The 17,864-nt window shown below is 40.0% G+C and overlaps 1 protein-coding gene across 1 annotated transcript in view; it reads right to left on the bottom strand.

Moving 5' to 3' along the window:
* Positions 1–2,201: 2,201 nt before the first annotated feature.
* The window catches only part of LOC106086891 (inactive dipeptidyl peptidase 10), a 193,091-nt gene continuing 177,428 nt past the window's right edge, over positions 2,202–17,864 (bottom strand). The window contains exons 9-12 of the mRNA XM_059366315.1: positions 15,085–15,279; positions 14,835–14,995; positions 14,520–14,725; positions 2,202–7,740 (exon numbers count right to left, since the gene is read on the bottom strand). Of these exons, the coding sequence (XP_059222298.1) occupies positions 7,600–7,740; positions 14,520–14,725; positions 14,835–14,995; positions 15,085–15,279 (703 nt within the window). The 3' untranslated portion in view covers positions 2,202–7,599. The remainder of the gene's footprint in view (positions 7,741–14,519; positions 14,726–14,834; positions 14,996–15,084; positions 15,280–17,864) is intronic.

Here is a 17,864-nt window from a genome sequence, read left to right as displayed (position 1 = left end):
AAATTTTAAGAAATTCGGTTCAGCCAAGTATCATATAGTCATAATGGGTCTAATGGCGTTTTGAGAGGTGGCATGACCCCCTTAACTTCGATCTGATTTTATATGCCAAATTCGAAATCTACTTCCGAATACCTCTCATTTGAGCCCCATATTGAAATGAACGTCCAATATGTCAGTTTGGGGGAGTTTTGGGGTTGGGACGACCCGATGGGTACTTAGACTCAAATTTGAATAACATATTCGTATTCTTCTATCGGTACACTTTTGAATTTGGGTTGTGTTTTTGGCATAAGGGGGAGGGTCCGTTCCCCTTGCGATACCGAAAAATTATATAGCCTTTGTTTCCTTTCCAGACCAAGCTACACAATATGCGAAAATTTCGAGAAAATCGGTTCTGCCGTTTTCAGTCTATACGGAACAAACAAACCGAGTCCCATATATCCGTGATTAGCTAATATGCCTATTTTGGGCGTTTTTATGCGGGTGGGGTGACCCCCTATACTTCGACATGAATTTGTATGCCAAATTCGTTATCTACTCCCGCATACTTTTCATTTGGTACCCATATTGTCCTTACCGGTTCACTTTTGATTTTGGGTGGTGTTTTTGGGGTAACGGTGGAGGGTGCGCCCGCTTCCGTTATCAAAAAATAATAAAGCCTATTCCTACTTCCTGGCCATATTCGTAAACTACTCCCGAATACCTTTCATTTGAGTCCCATATTGTCATGATCGTCAAATAAACCAATTTTAAGGGGTTTTGGGGCTGGGGCGGTCCACTTTTGACCGGTTTGTTTGTCAAAAAATTATAAAGCCATTCCTCTACTTCCTGACCATATTCGTAATCTACTTCCGACTACCTTTCATTTGAGTCCCATATTGTCATGATCGTCAAATAAACCATTTTAAGGGGTTTTTGGGCTGGGGCGTGCTCTACTCTTGAATACCTTTCATTTGAATCCCATATTGTGCCGATCGGTCCGCTTTTATTTTTGGGTAGTACTTTTGAGGTAAGGGGGAGGGTAGGTAAAGCTAGCCGCTTGAAATTTTACACAAATACTTCTTATTAGTGTAGGTCGGTTGGTATTGTAAATGGGCCATATCTGTCCATGTTTTGATATAGCTGCCATATAAACCGATCTTGGGTTTTGACTTCTTGAGCCTCTAGAGTGCGCAATTCTTATCCGATTGGAATGAAATTTTGCACGACGTGTTTTGTTATGATATCCAATAACTTTGCCAAGTATGGTTCAAATCGGTCCATGTTTTGATATAGCTGCCATATAAACCGATCTTGGGTTTTGACTTCTTGAGCCTCTAGAGTGCGCAATTCTTATCCGATTGGAAAGAAATTTTGCACGACGTGTTTTGTTATGATATCCAACAACTGTGCCAAGTATTGTTCAAATCGGTCCATAACCTGATATAGCTGACATATAAACCGATCTGGGATCTTGACTTCTTGAGCCTCTAGAGGTCGCAATTATTATCCGATTTGCCTGAAATTATGTACTACGGATCCTCTCATGACCATCAACATACGTGTTTATTATGACCTGAATCAGTCTATAGCCCGATACAGCTCCCATATAAATCGATCTCTCTATTTTACTTCTTGAGCCCCCAAAGGGCGCAAATCTTATTCGAATTGGCTGACATTTTACACAGGTCTCCAACATGTAATAATATAATAATAGCAGAGCAAATCTTTTCTTATATCCTTTTTTGCCTAAGAAGAGATGCCGGGAGAAGAACTCGGCAAATGTGATCCATGGTGGAGGGTATGTAAGATTGGGCCCGGCCGAACTTGGCACGCTTTTACTTGTATTATATAAGATTTATTGCTAAAACGCCTCTATGATATAAATGGCCCGGTAGTCCGCCTCCTGGCTACGTCCATGGTCCGAATAGATCCTTTGAAATAATAAATGACACATTTTCTTGTTATAATTTTTTTTGTACTTGTTTATTTTTTCTATATTATTTTCTGTCGCTTAGTTGGGGGTTTCTTCTCTCAATTACATTATTTTTTTAATGATTTGTTTTATTGATTTAATTTTCTCTGTTCCTTTTCAACATTGTATTTTCATGCAGTTATTATTCTTCATTCCTTGTTGCTGTATATTATGTTCTTGAATTATTTCTTTTGTTATTTAATGTCTTGTGAAATGTTAAGCAAACTACACAGATCACACATACATATAAACATTTAAAGCTTTGCCTTTATTGGTATCGTTTTTTATTTCAGCTTCACTCGCAGCTTGCCAATCTCTTGTTTGCTCTTACTCTCATACACATTCTACAACTCTCTCTCTCTCTCTCTCTGTGTTCACTTCGATGTATTGGCAATACATCATTGACATATGCATGTCTCTTTCTATCTCTCATTCTTTGTGGATAACGGTTTGCCATTCACTGTCTGTTGCCATTTAATTTTCTAGTTTTTTAAATGTTTAACTTCTTTTGGATTGGATTTAGTTTTCTTCTTTTGTTTTTCAATATACGTATATATAATCTATATACATATATGTATGTATGTATGTATAATAATAACTACAAATTGAAAATGTACATTAATAGTGGTAATAATAAAAAAACACAACAACAAAAAACTTACTTTAAATCTAAACTGATCTGAACGTTTTGTTTGGTTTTACTTTGGGGTGTTTGTTTGTTTGTTTTTAAAAAAATATTTATCATTACACTTAAAATATATATGTATGTAAGGAAAATTATATGTACAACAGTTGTGTTTTTCATTTGTTTTGTATTTATTTTTTAAATATATTTCGGATTTTGTTTGTTGACTAGGCCGAAGACTATTTTGTTTAAAATTAATAAATTTTTTCTTTGATATTTGGTTACATTCAACAAGAGAATTTTACTAAAAAAAGGAAAAGACACACCAAAGGTTATTACAATAGTAATCATAATAATAAGGGAAATCAAGGCAATACCATTTGTTGGCTAAGGAGTCTGAAGATGTATAAAATGCTTTTTATAATGGTCCAGAAAGCAGTATAGCCAATATATTGGGTTGCCCAAAAAGTAGTAATATAGTCGGCGTTGACAAATTTTTTCAACGGCTTGTGACTCTGTAATTGCATTCTTTCTTCTGTCAGTTATCAGCTGTTACTTTTAGCTTGCTTTAGAAAAAAAGTGCGCGAAATTTTGTTTACATTTGTTTGTTTGGCGTCAATTTTAATATGGGTACCACATGTATTGAAAGAAATTCATTCAACAAACCGAATCAACGCTTGTGATATGCACCTTAAACGCAATGAATTCGATCCGTTTTTAAAACGAACCATAACTGGAGATGAAAAATGGCTTGTTTACAACAACGTTAATCGAAAACGATCATGGTCCAAGCATGGTGAACCAGCTCAAACCACTTCAAAGGCTGATATCCACCAAAAGAAGGTTATGCTGTCTGTTTGGTGGGATTGGAAGGGTGTGGTATATTTTGAGCTGCTTCCAAGGAACCAAACGATTAATTCGGATGTTTACTGTCAACAATTGGACAAATTGAATACAGCCATCAAGGAGAAGCGACCAGAATTGGTCAATCGTAAAGGTGTCATATTCCACCAGGACAACGCTAGACCGCACACATCTTTGGTCACTCGCCAAAAACTGAGTGAGCTTGGCTGGGAACTTTTGATGCATCCACCATATAGCCCTAACCTTGCACCATCAGACTACCATTTATTTCGATCTTTGCAGAACTCCTTAAATGGTAAAACTTTCGGCAATGATGAGGCTATAAAATCGCACTTGGTTCAGTTTTTTGCAGATAAAGGACAGAAGTTCTATGAGCGTGGAATACAAAATTTACCAGGAAGATGGCAAAAGGTTATCGAACAAAATGGCAATTATATATTTGATTAAAGTTCATTCTAAGTTTTATTAAAAATGCATTTCATTTTTTTTAAAAAAACCGCAATTACTTTTTGGACAACCCAATATATTACCCGAATTTCACTTCTATGGTCAATGCAAACTCATTTATTGACCAATCTTCCTTAAACTTTGTTGAACGCTTTCCTTGACGACAATCATAATATCTAGGAAGTTTGTTCAAAATCGATTCAGATTTAGATATAGCTCCCATATATATGTTTGTCAGATTTGGACTAATATTGCAATAAAATGCTCATATGTTAACCGATTCTCTCAAAATTTGGTAGGAAGGATTCTTTTATGACTTTCAACATTACTGGTGAATTCCATAGAAATCGGTTGAAATTTATATATAGCAGCCATATATGTATTTCTGGGGTCACTACAAGCTCATTATTGACCAATATTGCCAAAATTGTGCACAATTCTTTCCTCGATGCCTACCACTATATCAAAGAAGTTTGGTCAAAATCGGTTCAGATTTCGATGTAGCTCCCTATATATATGTTCATCAGATTTTGGGTGATTTGCATTAATGTTGTCATTTGTCAACCGTATTTATTACAGTTTGACCTTATTTGCTCGAAATTTGATACGCATTGTTTAATAACCTATCTGAAAACATCCACCGAGATTGGTTCAGAATTAGATATAGTTCGCAATTCGTATCTAAAGTGTAGGTGTAGGGTATTATAAAGTCGGCACTTTTGCCTTTCCCTACTGGTTTTCTTATATGCGTTTTTTTCTATAGTGTCCATATTTCTACGAACACAACATAAGCCCGCAGGCTACAAAGTAATGAGCAAATGTGTGAAAGTTCCATCACTGCTCTGCGAATTATCCACCTGAAAACTCACTTTTTGTCTGCATACTGATTTTTCATAATAATACAAGTAAAATAGGCGTTAAGTTCCGCGGGGACGAACTTTGGATACCCACCACTTTGGTTACATATGTAAACCACCTTCATCAAAATCCGATGAAAAATGCATACCTTATGTCCCATAGCAGTTTCATCGAAATATGTTCCGATTTGGACCAGATATTACCAAGTACAAGTCATTGTTTCATTGTGTATTACAAAATATTGGTCTTTTGAGTAGGTATATCTAAAAATAAACCGATCTGAACCATATACAACTTGGAAGTCGAAAAGCCTAACATAAGTCAATGTGTCAAATTTCCATCAAATCGGATTATAAATGTGCCTTCTTTGGGGCCAAGATGTTAAATCGAGATATCGGTCTATATAGCAGCTATATGCAAATCTTGATCGATCTGAACCAAATAGCAGAAATATGTGGAGGGGCTTAACTTAACTCTCTGTCTCAAATTTTGGCGAAATCGGTCAATAAATGCGCCTTCTATGGGCCCAAAACATTGAATCGAGAGATCGGTCTATATGGCAGCTATATCCAAATTTGGACCGATCTGGGCCAAATTGATGAAGGATGTCAAAGGGCCTAACACAACTCACTGTTCCACATTTCAGCAAAATCGGATGAGAAATGTGTCTTTTATGGGCCTAAGACCCTAAATCGGCGGATCGGTCTATATGGCAGCTATATCTAAATCTGATCCGATCAAGGCCAAATTGAAAAAGGATGTCAGAAGGCCTAACACATCTTGCTGTCCCAAATTTCAGCGAAATTGGATAAGAAATGTGGCTTTTATGGGCCTCAGACCCTAAATCGGAGGATCGGTCTATATGGCAGCTATATCTAAATCTGATCCGATCTGGGCCAAATTGAAAAAAGATGTCGAAGGACCTAACACAATTCACTGTCCTAAATTTCAGCGAAATCGTATAATAAATATGGCTTTTATGGGCCTCAGACCCTAAATCGGAGGATCGGTCTATATGGCAGCTATATCCAAATTTGGACCGATCTGGGCCAAATTGATGAAGGATGTCAAAGGGCCTAACACAACTCACTGTTCCACATTTCAGCAAAATCGGATGAGAAATGTGTCTTTTATGGGCCTAAGACCCTAAATCGGCGAATCGGTCTATATGACAGCTATATTCAAATCTGGACCGATCTAGGCCAAATTGATGAAGGATGTCAAAGGGCCTAACACAACATACTGTCCCAAATTTCAGCAATATCGGATAATAAATGTGGCTTTTATGGGCCTAAGACCCTAAATCGGCGGATCAGTCTATATGGCAGCTATATCTAAATCTGATCCGATCTGGGCCAAATTGAAGAAAGATGTCGAAGGACCTAACACAATTCACTGTCCTAAATTTCAGCGAAATCGTATAATAAATATGGCTTTTATGTGCCTAAGACCCTAAATCGGCGAATTGGTCTATATGGCAGCTATATCTAAATCTGATCCGATCTGGGCCAAATTGAAGAAAGATGTCGAAGGGCCTAAGACAACACACTGTCCCAAATTTAAGCAAAATCGGATATTTAATGTGGCTTTTATGGGCCTAAGACCCTAAATCGGCAGATCGGTCTATATGGCAGCTATATCCAAATCGGGACCGATCTGGGCCAAATTGATGAAGGATGTCAAAGGGCCTAACACAATTCACTGTCCTAAATTTCCGCAATATCGGATAATACATGTGGCTTTTATTGGCCTAAGATCCTAAATTGGCGGATCTGTCTATATGGGGGCTATATCAAGATATAGTCCGATATAGTCCATCTTCGAACTTAACCTGCTTATGGACAAAAAAAGAGTCTGTGCAAAATTTCAGCTCAATATCTCTATTTTTAAAAACTGTAGTGTGATTTCAACAGACAGACGGACGGACATGTCTAGATCGTCTTAGATTTTTACGCTGATCAAGAATAGGGTGACAAAATGAATATACCCCCATCCTTCTGTGGTGGGTATAAAAAGTTCTAATAGAAAATTTGTCGAAGTGAAGTTTTCAGCTTCGGTGCTTTAAAAATATTTCTTGTATATGTTTCTTGCTTATAAGAGTTGTTTCATTAGAAAAGATACGGTGTATAACGTATATAGGCACGATGTGCCTATATACGTTATTTACTGTATAACCAAAAGGTAGCTTCTATCATCCAGACTCCAGGAGTACTAAAAAAAAACAAAAGTATTTTTTTTTCATATTATAAGTTTTACAAAAAACTAAAGAAATTTATAATGTAAAAATAACTTTATATTAAAAAAAAAATAAAAACGTTTAAATCAACCTATTTTTATCTATAACAAATCTATATGTACACCTTAAAAACAATCTAAACCATCGTTTTCCATTTAACAATTAATAAAAAATAAATAAAAACAATTTATAACACAATGCTATATACTCGTTATTACACATTCAAATTATTTTTTTTTGTTAATAATTTTAATATTTGCATGTGTGTGTGTTTGTGTTTTTGGTTTTAAATTTACTCAGTCATACATAAAAAATTAATTCATCACTTTGTTGTTGTTGTTACTGTTAATTAATTTGTTTTAGTTTTTCTTCTGCTTCTCCCTTTTTCACTAATTATATGTTGTTACCTGCCTCCTATGCATCATCAACATCTGTTTTTAACAAATTTCTATTTTTTTGTATATAATTTTTTTGTTTTTGCTTTGTTTGCTGTTTTTGTTTTTCTTGGTTGTTGTTGTTTGAAATATATATAAAAAAATCAATTAAATGTTCTAATTAATCACTAAAATTGTTTGTAATTGTTACAAAAAATTAAATCATTTCTAACATTAACAATTATTGTTTGAACACAAACAGTCCAGTTGGATCCCATTCACTATCCTCATTGGGACCGAAACTTTCTTCGAAGTACCATTCCATGGTTTGGTAGACATGAGATAAAGATTTTAACATTAAATGATCCTCATCAGGATAGACCTGAAATGAAAATACAAAAAAAAAATGTGATTAATGATATACAGTCGAAACTGGATAAGTGAAATTCTAAAAATATATCAATGGGTCGCATACAAATACACTGGGACTATATCAATTCGGTTTCACTTATCAGTTTCGCGTAGTTCGGATAAGTGCAATAAGTTTCCAGTTAAGCGATATAAGTATAGGTCCCATATCAACGCACTAATGATGTAAGAAATAACTTGTCGAAGAGCACTGGCCAGGAAAACTCTTACAAGTCAGAGACATACATAATTCATATATCAAAATATGTTCTTGCGAATTTCACTGATGATGTGAATTTTAAAAATTCCAGTTAGTTTCACATAGACAAAAACTTTTGCACTTATGCGATTTTAGTTCCATATATATAAAAAGAAACCTTTTCAGTTTAGCGGTATTTGCAGTTAAGCGATTTTCATTTAAGCGAGTTCAATTGCATTGTATAACACCAAAGTTTCACTTAAACGGGATTTCGCATTTAAGCGTATTACAGTTATACGATTTCAACTGTACACCTAAATAACAATGTGGAACAAATTTATTACAAGAACAAGTAAAAAGGCCTTAAGCTCGGCCGGGCCGAACTTTGGATACCCATCACCTCGGGTATATATATAAACCACCTTTCGTCAAAATCCGGTGAAAAATGTATACCTTATGCCCCATAGCAGCTATATTGAAATATGTTCCGATTTGGACTAAATACTTATAAGTTCAAGTCATTGTTCAATTGTGTATAACAAAATATTGAATTTTTTAGTAGCTATACACGGATGTCGAAAAGCCTAACATAAGTCACTGTGTTAAATTTCAGTGAAATCGGATTATAAAAGCGCTTTTTATGGGGCCAAGACTTTAAATCGAGATATGGGTCTATATGGCAGCTATATATAAATTTAGACCGATTTGGACCAAGTTGCAGAAAAATGTCGAAGAGCCTAACACAACTCACTGTTCCAAATTTCAGCGAAATCGGACAACCAAATGCTTTTTTTATGGCCCAAAAACCTTAAATCGAGAGATCGGTCTATATGGCAGCTATATTCAAATCTGGACCGATCTAGGCCAAATTGAAGAAGGATGTCAGAGGGCCTAACACAACTCACTATCCCAAATTTCATCAAAATCGGATAATAAATGTGGCTTTTATGGGCCTAAGACCTTTAATCAGCGGATCGGTCTATATGGCAGTTATATCCAAATCTGGACCAATCAAGGCCACATTGAAGAAGAATGTCGATGGTCCTAACACAACTCACTGTTCCAAATTTCAGCAAAATCGGATAATAAATGTGGCTTTTATGGGCCTAGGACCCTAAATCAGCGGATCGGTCTATATGGCAGTTATATCCAAATCTGGACCGATCTAGGCCAAATTGAAGAAGGATGTCAGAGGGCCTAACACAACTCACTGTCCCAAATTTCAGCGAAATTGGATAGTAAATGGGGCTTTTATGGGTCTAAGACCCTAAATCAGCGGATCGGTCTATATGGCAGCTATATGCAAATCTGGACCAATCTAGGCCAAATTGAAGAAAAATGTCAGAGGGCCTAACACAACTCACTGTCCCAAATTTCAGCAAAATCGGATAGTAAATGGGGCTTTTATGGGTCTAAACCTCTAAATCGGCGGATATGTCTATATGGAAGCTATAGCCAAATCTGGACCGATCTGGGCCAAATTAATGATGGATGTCGAAGGAACTCACACAACTCATAGTCCCAAATTTCAGCAAACTCGGGTAATAAATGTGGCTTTTATGGGTCTGAGACCCTAAATCGGCGGATCTGTCTATATGGCAGCTATATTCAAATCTGGACCGATCTGGGCCAAATTGAAGAAAGATGTCGCATACAACTCACTGTTCCAAATTTCAGCAAAATCCGATAATAAATGTGGCTTTTATGGGCCTTAGACCCCAAATCGGCGGATCGGTCTATATGAAGATATAGTCCGATATAGCCCATTTTCGAACTTAACCTGCTTGTGGACAAAAAAAGCAATCCCATGACAGCCAGTTGTAAGTGCCGGATGGATCCGATGGAGTCCTTCATCGGCAAGGGCTGCCGCCTCAGTGAACGTGTTCGTCCTTTTTATACCCAGCACCACCTCTGATACAGGGTATTACAACTTGGTGCATTTTTTTTGCAATGCTAAGAAGGAGACGAGACAACTTGATAAGTATACCGATCGGCTTATAATCACTTTCTGATTCGATTTAGCTATGTCCGTTTGTCTGTCTGTCTGCATTCTTGTGATCAAGGTACAGGTTGATTTCGAAAATAATCGGTTCAGATTTAGATATAGCTCTCATATATATCTTTCATCCGATATGGCCATTGAAGGCCGTAGTCTCGCCGCAATTTTGGTCGGATCTTTACAAAATTTTGCATGAGGTGTTTTTACAAAATTTCATAAAAATCGGTTCAGATTTAGATATAGGTACCATATATATCTTTCAGCCGATATGTGGTTCTAAAAGCCAAAATTTGGTCCGATCTTTACAAGATTCAGAACAAGATGTTTTATTTGACGTCCCAATACGTGTTTCATTAAAATCGGATCAGATTAAGATATAGGATTCTTCTTTGAACCGTTGAGTGGAGCGGACATTTTGTTATTTCGCTCAGCAAGAATTTTCCTGTAACTCGTAATAGGTCATTATTCTTGGAAGGAAAATTTAAATCACTCAAGGATAGCTGCGATAGAGGTATCCTTTAGGCGGTTGATGATCTGCGTCTGTTTCCAGTGAAATGGCAGATCTAGATCCCGGGTGTAGTCTTAGAATAGACTCCAAAGACCCAACAGCTGCGGTGGTGGGCAGGGGCTTTTGACGAATGCACCTGGTTCCAGTCTTAAGGACAAGGCCGAACCTATTCTTTCTTCGCATGCCTATAATTTGCCTAGGCCATCGACCTTCCCCGGCAAACAAACACGCTCTTTAAGAGGTTGGAATAATAGAAGACGCATTGCTCTCAAGTTTATTGAGAGGCTTGGTGCGAATGATCCTAAGACTCTCACTAATAGGGAGAGAGACTCCCTAAATTGGGCACGGGAATTCGCTACTCCAAAGACTACACATCTAAATTCGGAAATTGCACCGCAGTCAGCCAAAAGGCTGCGGTCACCTGGAGGGCATCCCATGCCTAATTGAACTAGGGCGAACAATAGAAGGATGGGTCCAAGAACCTTTGCTAATGTGGCTAGGGACAGTTTGGTGATGGCAGTTGTCGACAGGGGAGAAGAACAGGGCTGCATAACTAGAAATGATTGGAGTGAGATAATCAGTGGACTATTATCGGTATTTTATCGGAATTTCATGGGTCTTCTCCAGTTTGTGACGATGCAGGCTGTTATCGGGGCCGTTACAGACTAGTTGCCTTCGGGGATCAACGCTAAAAAAGATTGGTGAGACCTGGCCAGAAGCAGCACTAGATTTGTTCAAGAAGGAAGGCATTCCTTCTTAACTAAGGGCGCATGCTTGGATACCAAGGATTACCTCAGATTCTGAATCGATACTTGGAAGACAATCTACCAATCTTCCACTGACAGGAAGATTGGTAGGTTGGATGAGGCTGATGGTGACCGGAGACATGCAGTATTCGTACTAAACTCACTAAACAAGTCTGAAGGAGTTGTATCCTACGGATTCAACAAGTTGAAACTGAAGGGGTATAGAAGCGGTGGGTTTGGGGAATCAGGAGACCACTCAGCAGTTGTTGCTGAAAACTTGCCTGAGGAACTATCGACCACATCGCTAAAATCTGGCGGATTGCAGGAGACTGAAAATCCCGCTGCCACAATCGAGACAGGAGGGAATGGCATAGAAACAGAACCCGACAAGCCCTGTGTGAGTGGGTCACAAAGTTGGACTGGGCTCAAAGTTCGCGCCAGCGGGGAAGCACGGAACCCAAAAAGTACTTCGACAGCAGCAGTTAGTGAAGAAACTAAGGAGAAATCGTCCACACCCAAGTTTCCAGTGTCCTGAGAAAGAGTGGTTCCACAGCTTTCTCACCTGCCCCTGGATGCGTAGGATGAGGATGAACTCCTGGCGGAGTCAGAAGACGAGGCTAACACAACAGTGGTGGAAGTTCTGAATCCTGACTATGGTCCGGGTTCTACAGATAAATCTCCACCATTGTAAGGCCGCTTAGGCGGCACTAAAGGTCCTCCTATTGGCTGGGGGATTTGATGGGTTCTTATCATCATCAGGCCCTGATGATGTATCACCGGTTGAATTACAAGCTGTATCTGATAGACTGGTTCCCTCGCCTAGGGAGATATACTCTGCTTGTATCAGCATGTCATATATACCTGTGGGATGGAGGGACACGAAGAACATTTTCATTCAGAAAACAGGAAAACCCTACCATACGAAGGCAAAATACCTGGCAGACTGCCAATTAAACCTAACCTAACATACCGTCGCGAATAATTTGTGTGGTCGCCAGTCGTTTGTTGAATTTAGGGATAAGACGTCGAAACACAGTAGAGTGAAACAGGGGGATTCCCCAAGGTGGGGTGATATCTTCGGCACTGTTAAACTTCTATCTATTCTCTATTCCACTCGGTCCAGATGGCGTATCATATGCGGACGATTGTATTGGTGACATCTACGATAATTTAAACGTCTACCTCAAGGCAATTGCCGCTTATTTCGCTGTAAGAGAGCTGATAATAGCTGCCACTAAATCTTCAGCCACATTGTGAGGTGTATAACGAGCTGAATTTGAAAGTCGATGGAGTAACGATTCCGAGTCACTTGGGGTGTCGTCAAAGAAACCTTGTTGACCACATACAAAGCAATTGACCGGTTTGTGGTAAGTTAAGCAGCGCCATTGTGGTCTCATCAGCTTTGTGACACTCTGATCGGCCAGAATGCCGCGAGGGCTGTCTCCTCAGTTCTCACGTGGACCACCTCCTTCAGGAGACAAAGATCCTACTTATGCGAAGATATAACTACCTACTGGCCTGTAATCGCAGGGACCATCTACATCATCATCTTGTGGATAGGTATCTACCGCTCAGATGCCTTAAGGTGAAGAGTTTCAGCGCTACTAGAGAGAACCTCTACATCAAGAGGCATATCAAGCAGGACAAAATCCATGCAGACACGGTAGCAGATGCGGCGAATAGCTGCTGGGCGAAGGTGGTCCTTGGACTGCCTCCAATTGTAACTGAAGAAATTGAGCTCCCCCGTTAAATCTGAGTGGTTCTGGCTCAACAACGATGCGGCAGATGCAGCCGTCTCAGCTCCTACAGAGCAAGGTTGATGCCAACGTGCAGGATGTGTGTTGCGATTTTGACTTGGGATCAGGTCCCAGTCAGACCCACTAACTGCCCAGCCAGACCCTTGGAGAAAATACTGCAGTAGTGGTCCCTCGGCTAAACAGAAGAAAGGCGAATTGGTATAAATTTTCGGCACAAATTCTGCACGTCCATCTCTATTAGACCAGAAAAGGAAGTGGAAACTATGGAGGATATAGACATAGTGGTCATGCCGATCACGAAGGCTCTGAATGACTCACTTGTGTCAGCATGTCCTAGTGCCAAGCCAAGGGGCAAACAGCGACCGCCATGGTGGACCCCAGAGCTGGTTGGTCTAAGGAAGGACTGCAGAAAACTCTTCAACAGAACAAAATCCACAAGAGCACCAAACGATTGCGACATCTATAAGGCTGAGCTGAGAAAATATAAGGGCGATCTGAGGAAGGCTCAGAACAAAACCTGGGTAGAATTCTGCAACTCCGTGAATGATACATCTGAGGCCTCTAGGCTAAAGAAGATTCTGTCCTCGAGACCTATTACGGTGGGGTATATTCAGAAGTCTGAGAATGTCCATACATTTTCTGATTAGTGAGAAAACACTAGAACTACTCGTTGATACACATTTCCCCCTGGAAATTCTCCAACGGGCAACGTGGCGCCAAAAGAGGTTGACACTGGTATGCATTCGTCGGAGGTTATTAGGGAAATTGTGTCTGAGCCGAAAATCCACAACACACTTCCAAAACAACAACCTCAGAAGTGTTGCCAACACAAGGAGGGGAAACTATCGCTGAAACATTCTTTATTAGGTTCTAGCTGGGAGTTGAATCCAGGCATTCAGTGTCAAAGGCGGACATGCTAACCTCTGAGGCTAAGGTGGCTGTCATCGGCTTGTGCGCTCTAGATACTAATGAGTAACTTGGAAAAAAAAATCGTAAATGCCAGCGCCTGTTAGCCGCGAACAAAATTTCAAGCGGCTAGTTTTATTCATTCGAAAGTTAGCGTGCTTTCAACAGACGGACGGACAGACGGGTGGACGAACATGGCTAAATCGACTTAGAATATCAAGACGATCAAAAATTGTTATACTTTGTTGGGTCTCATATCAATATTTCAATGTGTTGCAAACGGAGTGACGAAATTATTGGGTTGCCCAAAAAGTAATTGCGGAATTTTTAAAAGAAAGTAAATGCATTTTTAATAAAACTTAGAATGAACTTTAATCAAATATACTTTTTTTACACGTTTTTTTCTAAAGCAAGCTAAAAGTAACAGCTGATAACTGACAGAAGAAAGAATGCAATTACAGAGTCACAAGCTGTGAAAAAATTTGTCAACGCCGACTATATGAAAAATCCGCAATTACTTTTTGGGCAACCAATAATATACCCCCATCCTATGATGGATGGTATTATCATGTTTTGTTTCCCTATCGTTTAAACTCATCTCCATGGCTTTTGTCCAAAATAGCAACAAAATCACTCACCTGATGTCTAAATTTGACTTCTTGATCTACTAAAGCTTTAACCAGCATAAGCGTGTGGTCTTGATGCACCAGAGTATCTGCTGTGCCATGTATCAACATAAGATTTCTGCCCTTGATATTTCCCGCTTTCATAGTTAAATCAGCCTCTTGCAGAGCACGCAAGTAATCACCCTTCAGCGGAATGTAGCGTTCCGTAAAGAACGAATCTGTAAAAAATAAGGAGGAGGAAAAAAAATTAAGCTCATGAAATTCCCATGTAAACCTTCATGGGGGTCTCAAAGGCATCACCCTTAAGCAGCAGCGAGTAAAACTTACAATGATAAGCAAAGGATGATATGGGATTCACTGCCACACCACACTGCAACACCTGCTGCGAATCATCGATGAGGGTCATGGCTGTGGCATAGCCACCATAGCCCCAACCATAAGCACAAATACGTGAGGGATCAATGAATTTCAAGGTATCACGCAAATAACTGCAAAAGGAGACAAGGAAGAGAAGAGAGAGGATAAAACAATGTTAAAATATTGTGGGGTTAATAAATGTGCAGTGTGTTTCACTTACGTCAACACGGCTAATTGATCCTCCACCTCCACGGTACCCAGTTTGCCATGTACCTGGGTACGCAATAGTTCCCCTTGGAAACCGCTACCGCGACCATCGATTTGTGCCACCAAATAGGAACGTTGACTGCTGAGATACCAATTCCAGGTGACTTGAAAACGTTCACTAACCAATTGAGAACCGGGAGAAGCATCGCTGGAAGAGGAAAAACAGAAAAGCTGATAGAAAGGATGGTGCATTTGTTATAAAAAGCAATTTTGATTGATTTTGTCTGCTCTAAAGGATTTCCAAATGTGCCTTTTATGGGCTCAAGACCTTAAATCGAGAGATCGCCCTATATGCCAGCCCTACCCAAATCTGGACTGATCTGGGCTAAATTGCAGAGAGATGTGGAGGGGCCTAACAGAACGCACTGTCCCAAATTTGGCGATATCGGGCATTAAATGCGTCTTTTATGGGCCCAAGACCTTAAATCGAGAGATCGGCCTATATGCCAGCCCTACCCAAATCTGGACTGATCTGGGCTAAATTGCAGAGAGATGTGGAGGGGCCTAACACAACGCACTGTCCCAAATTTTGGCCATATCGGGCATTAAATGCGTCTTTTATGGGCCCAAGCCCTTAAATCGAGAGATCGGCCTATATGGGAGCTATATCCAAATCTGTTCCGATCTAGGCCAAATTGAAGAAAGATGTCCAGGGGTCTAACATAACGCACTGTCCCAAATTTCAGCAAAATCGGATTATACATGTGGCTTCTATGGGTCCAAGACCTTAAATCAGCGAATCGGTATGGTTAACCATCATCTTGTCAGATACTTAGAATCCAATGGCCTTTTTAGCGACAGACAGTATGGGTTCCGCAGAAATTGCTCTACGGGAGACCTAATGACATTTTTGTCGCAACGAAGGAGTCGCTCTATCCACCAGTTTGGTGAGAGTAAGGTCGAGGCTCTGGATATCTCCAAGGCATTTGATTGGGTCTGGCACGTTGCACTTTTATCAAAGCTTGTCGCTTTTGGAATCGGTAATACCTTCGTTCGATTTATAACGAGCTTTATCAGAGATCGCACTATACGAGTTGTTGTAGATGGGTTATCATCAGTTGAGCATACATACATGGCATACATGTGCCACAAGGATCTGTCCTCTGTCCTCTTCCCTTTTTCTTATTTTCATTGACGATTTATTGGGTCAGGCTTCGAATCGAAAAAATTCAACTTTTGCCCATGAACATACCACTAAGGAACAGGGGCAAAACTTCTCACATATCAATGAGTGCAGTCCGATTCAAGTTTAAGCTCAATGATAAGGGGCCTACTGTTTATAGCCGAGTCCGAACGGCGTGCCGCAATGCGATGCCTCTTCGGGGAGAAGTTTTACATGGCATAGTACCTCACAAATGTTGCCAGCATTAGGAGGGGAAAACCACTGCTGAAAATGTTTTCTGATGGTCTCGCCAGGATTCGAACTCAGGCCTTCAGCGTCATAGGCGAAGATGCTAACCTCTGCGCTACGGTGGCCTCGAATCCAGTCTACTCATTTGGCGATGACAGTAGTCTATGTCATTCATATTCATTCGACCCAGTCCTCAAGAAATTGTGGACAGAAGGCGCATTATGGATGAGACGCTCTCCCAGGATTTGTTGGCCATTTTCGAGTGTGGTAGAATGTAGTAGAGTAGCCTGTAACGCACAGAAGACGCAATGCTGTTTCTTGCCCCACAAGCGATTCACTGACCCACTACAATTGTCGATATCTATTGACTGTTTAGATATCGAACAGTTAGATGCTCTTGATGTTCTGGGCATGAAGATACAATGTGATGTGCGTTGGTCACAAACACGTATTCGAAGTGTCGAAAGAAGCATTCAAGTGTCTGGGCTTTCTTAAGCGGTGCAAGAAATATATCACCTCTTCCGATCTTCCCAATATCTATACTACCTACATCAGGCCGAGGATGGAATATAACTCTTATATATGGGCAGGAGCTCCTAAATTATCCTTGGAGCCACTTGACCGGGTTCAACGGAGAGCGATGGTGTTGGGGGACTTTATTGCTTCTCTTGAACATTGTCAGAATGTGGGTAGCGTTGTATTGCTCTATCATTATCTTCATGGCGTGTGTTCCAGGGATATTCGTCTTCTTATCCCTGACGTTAGGATGTTCACCAGGAATACAAGATTTGCCAGGAACTCACAGCCGTTTGTAATTGATTATCCAGTCGACCCAGCCATGTATGTGGAATCGACTTCCGGCTAATGTCTTTCCCACCGACATTGACGTTCAGGAATTTAAGACGAATATCTCTCTCAATAAACACTACTCCCTCTTTCCCCCCCTCCAGTCCTTTACTTTCCTAATTGCCAACGCAATGCACTGCATACATAGGGGACATCCCCTGCGTGTTAATTACGTGAAAAAAAATATGGGGGCTATATCAAGATATAGTCCGATATAGCCCATCTTTGAACTTAGGCTGCCTATGGACAAAAAAAGAATCTGTGCAAAGTTTCAGATCAATATCCCCATGTACGTCCGTCTGTCCGTCCGTCTGCCAGTCCGTCCGTCTGTCCGTCCGTCTGTCTGTTTGTCGAAAGCACGCTAACTTTCGAAGGAGTAAAGCTAGCCGCTTGAAATTTTGGACAAATACTTCTAATTAGTGTAGATCGGTTGGGATTGTAAATGGGCTATATCGGTCCACGTTTTGATATAGCTGCCATATAAATCGATCTGGGGTCTTGACTTCTTGAGCCGCTAGAGGGCACAATTCTTATCC

This window comes from Stomoxys calcitrans, chromosome 4 (genome assembly GCF_963082655.1).
Source record: "Stomoxys calcitrans chromosome 4, idStoCalc2.1, whole genome shotgun sequence".
Lineage (NCBI taxonomy): Eukaryota > Metazoa > Arthropoda > Insecta > Diptera > Muscidae > Stomoxys > Stomoxys calcitrans.
The sequence above is the reverse complement of the archived record's forward strand: the minus strand, read 5'-3'. Positions and strand labels throughout refer to the sequence as shown.